Source organism: Penaeus chinensis, chromosome 24 (genome assembly GCF_019202785.1).
Source record: "Penaeus chinensis breed Huanghai No. 1 chromosome 24, ASM1920278v2, whole genome shotgun sequence".
NCBI lineage: Eukaryota > Metazoa > Arthropoda > Malacostraca > Decapoda > Penaeidae > Penaeus > Penaeus chinensis.
The window spans coordinates 3,396,385-3,403,634 of record NC_061842.1 but is presented as its reverse complement, the minus strand read 5'-3'; the positions used below and the strand labels follow the sequence as shown (position 1 = coordinate 3,403,634).

Below are 7,250 nucleotides of genomic sequence, written 5' to 3'. Positions count from 1 at the left end.
AGCCTAATCCACATTTACCGACACTAATTGAGTGATTATTTAAAATAATTTGCCGAGTCAAAAGCTAAGGTCATTAGCGATGAACACCATGTTAGATTGAAATGTTATAATATTTAAAACGTTAAAAGCTATCAATTGATATTATATTTAATATCAAAGCATACATATCATGCTCTAAATGTATCATCTTATTGAATAAACATTATGCATAATTACATTTTATGGAAAATATCAGTCTCACATAAGACCTTCTATGTCACAATTCTCTTGCACTGATTGAGTGTTTTGTGAGGAGAACATGAGACTTGAGCCCCAGGAAGGTTGCAAGCAGACGGTCACTCTCGTCTGGTGATGAAACCTCAACTATCAGACTACCATCTCGCGGTGGGGTGATGCGAGGATCACGTTGGCATACCTCAAACAATCTTCCGGTGTACTTCAAGAATATCAGGATCCATGATTGATACACCATCAAATAGTCTTGATTACTAGGTATGTTCTATATATACTTTCATATTAACCAGGTAAGATTTTCTTCTTACCTGGTTTGGGAGCCCGGGAGTCATTACGATTCCCATAATTGCCCTTTGGAATCTAGTAAGGTTCCAGAGTGAAATGTGATGTTCCAGAGTGTCACACTTTACTCAAATTATTTATATTCCGAGTATTTAGTTATGAATGTATAGCTTCCATCACTTATTCGATGTAATAAGTTATTTCATGAGCAATAACGTTTGTTTCATGAAATTATTATGAATTATATACATATTTTAATTTCCATGTGATTAGTGTGATTGTAATACTACTTATTAATTTATTACTTTAAGGTCTATAATATTACTTTCTTTTATAGTTTTATTCTCGTTTATTGAGAAGGGAAACTGCGAGCCACTGACAGAAATAAGTAGAAACAAAAATGCACTGAATAACTTCACTTATTATTTATTTATTAACTTAGCACACAATACATTGTTCAATGGATGATGCCCTACACATTCACCCCACTCACTCACCTTCCGCATTACAGGTTAATCCTAACCCTAGATTATAGCACAGCAGCACTAACACAGTCACTTCAAAAATAGTCACTTCAACAATAGTCATTTTACTGTCCGCACTCACGTATTTTCGCACTGCACGTTTCTTTATCATAGTTTAACTGTTTAGCACTTCGATGTTGTTTATATAAGTTATCAGAGGTTAATATCAATGAAATTAGTTCATAACTTCTAGATTGGATTTCTTTCCAAGGAATTAGCGGTAAAACAAGAGTCGAGAACACGTCCTTTTCAGCCGGTGGTGAACAGCGATCTCCTCACCTTACGGCATGTTAGGCCTAAGACACCTGCTACAACCAATAGCAGCGGGAATATTTGCATACGTGAACAAGCAGAACCACCACCTAGTCTTTCATTCAGCAGTCACACCTCTCATTCGCTAGTGTTTATACTTCTGTATATAGGAGAATTACATTTATCTATATGCGGTTACGTTAATTAGATATAATTATCGTGACATTACTCCCACCAAAAGTATACGCTCAACTAAAGATATATTCTTGCTAGCTGATTTAACTAAAACGAAAACGAAATCCACTTGAAGTGATAGCTTCTCTCCTTCAAGGTTAGATTCTGAAGTGGAGGAAGTGCAGGAACCAAGTACAGGTTTCGCACCTCAGCTGAAAGTTGAGAAATATACATATAACATCTATAGGAGGTTTACATTTCTATCTTCCACCTTAACAGGAAGCACAAAATTGAGTTTCTATCATGATTATATTAGCAACAAGTTAATCAATAATTTGTTGATTATATCCCACGTATTTCAAGTTTGTGTTTCAAGAACAAAAAAAATGAATTTAGAACAATACTTCCTTTAGAATCAAAGTTCTTTATTCTGGGTAGCACCTCATTAGGGATGAGGATTCTTCCCACCTCCGCTTCATGATATTGTAGTTGAGGTCCTGGGTTGCGAGACATTTCAGCTCGGCTGTCCTCAAGGTCACTGCTGCTTCCGCTGACCAGCCTTGAGAGTAGATCAGCTCCTACGTTCTCAGTTCCTCTTATGTAGCGGATATTGAACTCAAATTGTTGAAGGTAGAGCGCCCAGCGCATCAAGCGCGCGTTGGCGGTCTTAGATCGCTTGATTTGAGAGAGAGGCATGTGGTCCGTTTCCAGAGTGAATTTAGCACCACACAAGTAATAATAAAACTTGTGAATCCCCTCTATAACCGCTAACAGCTCTCGTTCAACTGTCGAATAATTGCATTCGGCTTTGGAGAGTCTACGGCTGTGGTAAGCTACGGGGAACAATATGCCATCAAACTCTTGCAGAAGGATTGCTCCAACACCTTCTCCCGATGCATCCGTCCGCAAAGTAAAGGGTTTATCTTTGGATGGAAGTCGGAGAATAGGTTCAGAGCACAAGGTTTCCTTTAGTGTAGTGAAGGATTTCTCTTGCTCTGCACCCCACACCAGCTTGATGCTGCAGTCTTTCTTCAGGAGGTTGAATAGTGGAAGAGCAATCTGCGTAAAGTTTTTGATGAAGCTCCGATAATACCCAACGAGGCCGAGGAAAGAACGAAGCTGGTGTTGATTAACGGGTCGCGGTGCCATGCGAATCTTCTGTAGTTTCTCCTGCTGACACTCGCATTTGCCATCTCCAACTGTGTGGCCAAGGAAGTGTGTCCGTGTGAAGGCTATCTCACACTTGCTGGGCTTTAGGGTCATTCGATGCAGAGATAATTTACTGAAAACTACGTCGAGAAGCTTCTGGTGCTCAGCCAAAGTCGATGTATGTACGAGTACGTCATCCATAAAAATTTCTACTCCCGAAATATCTCCAAGTACTTGACGCATGCACCGATTGAAGACTGAGGGGGAGTTCGTTAATCCAAAGGGTAGCACCTTGTATTGATACAGTCCACAGGGGGTTTTGAAGGCTGTTATCTTCCTGCTCTCTGGATGCAAAGGAATCTGGAAGAATCCTTTTGTCAGGTCCAGTTTTGTAAAATATTTAGAGGCAGATAAACGTGAGAAGATAATGCGTTGATCAGACATTGGTTCCGCCTCGAAATGAGTAGCTGCGTTAACGCGACGGTAATCCCCGCAGATCCTGATGTCTCCTCCTTTCTTCTTAACCACAACTATGGGTGAACAATACGAACTCTTGGACGGTTCAATAATGCCCATAGCTTCCAGTTTCTTTATCTCTTTGATCACCAAGTCTACATATCGCAGAGGTATGGGATATGGCTTTGTGCGCACTGGCTCTTTATTACGAAGGACGATTCGATGTTCTTCCACCTTGGCAACTCGGGGTTGGTCAGAGAAGATTTCAGGGTACTTCTGAATGATCTCATGGAGGTCTGCCTTATGGTGGTCCTCTAGCTTCGGGTTTATGATAATACTCTCTGGTCCTTCCCTCGAATCAGCCTCAGGAGTCAAGGGCTGGCAGAAACCAGAGTCTTCAGGTATTACGGTTGCCGTACAACCAAACCTTTTCGAGTTATCAATACCTTTCTCAGAAGAGCAGCGTCGTCGAACATTGACTGAACGTCGATTGTCACTCTTTTCTTGTTGACGAGTTGCATGGCTAGACTGAGGTACAGGGGAGGACCTTGGATAATATTTCTTTATCATGTTTATGTGGAAACGTTTCTTCTCGTGGCCGATTCCTACGATGTAATTAACGTCTGAAACTCGTTTGAGAATAGTATAAGGTCCACTCCACTGTGCTAGGAGCTTGTTTGTGCTCGTAGGTAGCAATATCAAGCACTGATCTCCTTCATCAAGAGTACGAAACTTGGCTTTCCTGTCATAATAAGACTTCTGAGTGACCTGGCTTTTCAAAAGCTCCTCTTTTGCGAGTTCGCACGTAGAATGCAAGCGTTCACTCAGATCCAGAACATACTGATAAGAGGAGGTGATTACTGGGTCATCCTCAGTGTTGTCCCACAGCTCCCTAAGAACTTGCAAAGGGCCTCTTACTGGTCTACCGTACACCAACTCAAATGGGGAGAATCTTAAGGAACTTTGCGGGGCTTCTCTGTAGGCAAACAGCAGCGGTGCCAAGAGACGAGGCCATTCCCGCGGCTGGTCTGCTGCCATACGTTTTAGCATCTTCTTTAGTGTGCCATTAAATCGCTCACAAAGACCATTTCCTTGTGGGTGGTATGGTGTAGTTCTCATGCCCTTTACTGAAAGGAGCTTCCAGGTCTCTTCCATCATGCCTGATGTAAACTGTGTACCTCTGTCGCTCAGTACTTCCTTGGGTATGCCGATTCTGCAGAACATATCGAAGAGAGCTTCTGCAACCGTGGCAGCTTCTATGTTCTTCAGGGCAACAGCTTCTGGCCATCTTGTTGCAAAATCAACGACTGTAAGGATGTATTTCGATTTATCGTCAGCACAAGGTGAAATGGGACCCACAATATCGACAGCCACGCGAGAGAACGGTTCCGAAATCACAGGAAGTGGCTGTAGAGGTGCTGCAGTATTGCGTCCCTTGTCCGTTGTCTTCTGACATATGTCACAGGAACGGCCGAGTCTTAAGATTTCAGCTCCCATTCCAGGCCAGAACATAATGGCTTGTATTCGGGCGAGAGTTTTGGCTGCCCCCATGTGACCTCCGAGGAGCGAGTGGTGCCCCAACTTGAAGACTTGTTGGCGACATCCAGCTGGAACAACGAACTGCAGCTTCACCTCACCCTGAGGCAAGGTAGTTCGTCGGTAAAGTCTGTTGTTCTGCCATATAAAGTCCATCTTTATTCCCTTGTAGAGGCGAACATGACGTTGCTCAGCATATTCACGTAGTTTGGAGAGGGTGGCATCATTTTTCTGCTGCTCAGCTATATCCTCGCCTTTTAGTAGTGCCTCCAGACCTTGTGGATTTGCCAGTCGTGTACTGATCTCAGAGCGACGTGCAGCAGCTCTCGTAGTGACAGCAGCACTGGTCTGATCCATAATGTCTGCAGATATGGTTGGTCCATCGCGAACACCAGGGGATTCTGACATAAGGGGGACATCTTGTGCAGTAGGTTCACTCTCCTCTGCAGTTTGTGTCATCGCGTCCTTGCCTCCTTCCACCTGGGTCTGCGTCTGGACCTCTTTCGCCGGGACCAGGCCAGCTCCAGGCACGTTGCCCAGGACAAAATCGAAGGCGGGGTTATCCATAACAGCAGCAGTCACAGTGCCTGTAAAATAAGGGGACTGGCAGAAAACCTTTGCCTCACGGACAACTATTTGTGAACCATCAATCATTGTAACACGAACGGTTTTGCCAGTATAATCCTTTCTTTTTACATACCTTTTTTTAACTACACATCCTGTGGAGCCAGAGTCTCGCATGATAATTGCTCTGCGGCCCTGGACTAGGCCCTCTGCAGTAGACAATCTCTTGCTGGCTGCTGAAGGCAAGGGAAGAGGAGAGCATGCACAGAGTACATGGTGGCCAAGTGCCAGGCCAGACAGATGTACCTTGGGCTCCTCCTTTTCCGGGACACTGTTCACGGTAGCCAAGTGACCGGACTGGTAGAACGGCTTCTTTTCACCCCCTTTCCGTGGCATATTGAAAGGCTGGTGCTTGTGTTCTCCCGGCTGTGCTTTTGCAGTTTCAGGAGATTTTGACTCCCTGCGATCACCGACGCTTCTCATAGCAGGTTTCTTTGACTCTTGCTTTCGTTCGCCCTCTTTCTTCACCCTATAGTTGTAGCCATAAGCAGAGAACCAGCCATCCGCTATGTCCGCGGTCTCCGCCAGGCTAGTAACTTTGTTCATTCTCAGCTGAGCTCGCAATCCCTTGGGCAGCGAAGCGAGTAGTTGCGTAACCAGAATGAGCTCCAGGATACCTTCCTTGGTGTCAGGTAAATTACTCCTTCGATGCCAAGTCTTAAAGAGATGAGAGAGACGAATGATGAAAAGCTTGCAGGTCTCCCGCTCGTCAAGGTGAGCTTCCTGGAACCTGCAACGGGCCTGCTCGAGGCTTATAGCGTAAGCACTCAGCAGAGCTTCCTTTAATTCGCTGTACGTCAAATTACCTTCGATTTCGGTGCGGTGATAAACATCCAGGCTGTGGCCCTGGAGGCGGGTGACGAGCTGCAGAAACATCGTCTTCTCGTCCCACCCGTGATCGGCTGCGACCCTTTCGAATACGAGGAAATAAGCTTCGACCTGGTCTGCGTCGTCAGGAAACATCGGCAACTTCGTTTTGGGAGGAGCCACGGGCGTGGGCGGCGTAGCTTTAAGGACTTCTATCTTATGCTTAAAATTTAGCTCCGCCATCCGAATTTCGTGCTCCCGTATCGCTTCGGCGGCCGCAAACTCGCGTTCGCGATCTTCCCGCTCTCTGCGCTCCGCCCGCAAGTCTCGATGCTGGTCCTGCACATACTTAGCAATATCACGGGGATCAGTCAACCCCAGGTCTGCAGCCTCCTGCTTCAATACCGCTAAATCCATTTCTAGATAAGTTTAATTTCAGTTTTGTTCGTGCTAATGAATAACTAGTGCTATTGAATAACAAGTGCCACGTACGAACGAGTTCTTGGTTCAGTCACTTATAATTATTGTTCATACTATTGGTTCGTTAGTGCCACTGACATCTAGCTAATGATGGGAATGAATGAAATGTGTGCAAGAGAATAATATAAAACACGTCCTCTATATCACAATAACAAGGGAAAGCGAATGCTTATAACCCTATCATGGAATGTAACAAGTCAAAACTGAAATTATGGATACTGACGTGATTCCCGTCTCCTTATATGCAAGCACATTTACTTTACTTATTCAATAAATATCAGTGGCCCCACGTTGGGCGCCATTGTCACACTTTACTCAAATTATTTATATTCCGAGTATTTAGTTATGAATGTATAGCTTCCATCACTTATTCGATGTAATAAGTTATTTCATGAGCAATAACGTTTGTTTCATGAAATTATTATGAATTATATACATATTTTAATTTCCATGTGATTAGTGTGATTGTAATACTACTTATTAATTTATTACTTTAAGGTCTATAATATTACTTTCTTTTATAGTTTTATTCTCGTTTATTGAGAAGGGAAACTGCGAGCCACTGACAGAAATAAGTAGAAACAAAAATGCACTGAATAACTTCACTTATTATTTATTTATTAACTTAGCACACAATACATTGTTCAATGGATGATGCCCTACACATTCACCCCACTCACTCACCTTCCGCATTACAGGTTAATCCTAACCCTAGATTATAGCACAGCAGCA

At 43.6% G+C, this 7,250-nt stretch overlaps 1 protein-coding gene across 1 annotated transcript in view; it reads right to left on the bottom strand.

The window, feature by feature from the left end:
• The window catches only part of LOC125037828, a 16,992-nt gene extending 10,537 nt beyond the window's left edge, over positions 1 to 6,455 (bottom strand). Inside the window, exons 1-4 of the mRNA XM_047631074.1 lie at positions 2,232 to 6,455; positions 1,871 to 2,141; positions 1,674 to 1,678; positions 543 to 594 (exon numbers count right to left, since the gene is read on the bottom strand). Of these exons, the coding sequence (XP_047487030.1) occupies positions 543 to 594; positions 1,674 to 1,678; positions 1,871 to 2,141; positions 2,232 to 6,455 (4,552 nt within the window). The remainder of the gene's footprint in view (positions 1 to 542; positions 595 to 1,673; positions 1,679 to 1,870; positions 2,142 to 2,231) is intronic.
• Positions 6,456 to 7,250: the final 795 nt, after the last annotated feature.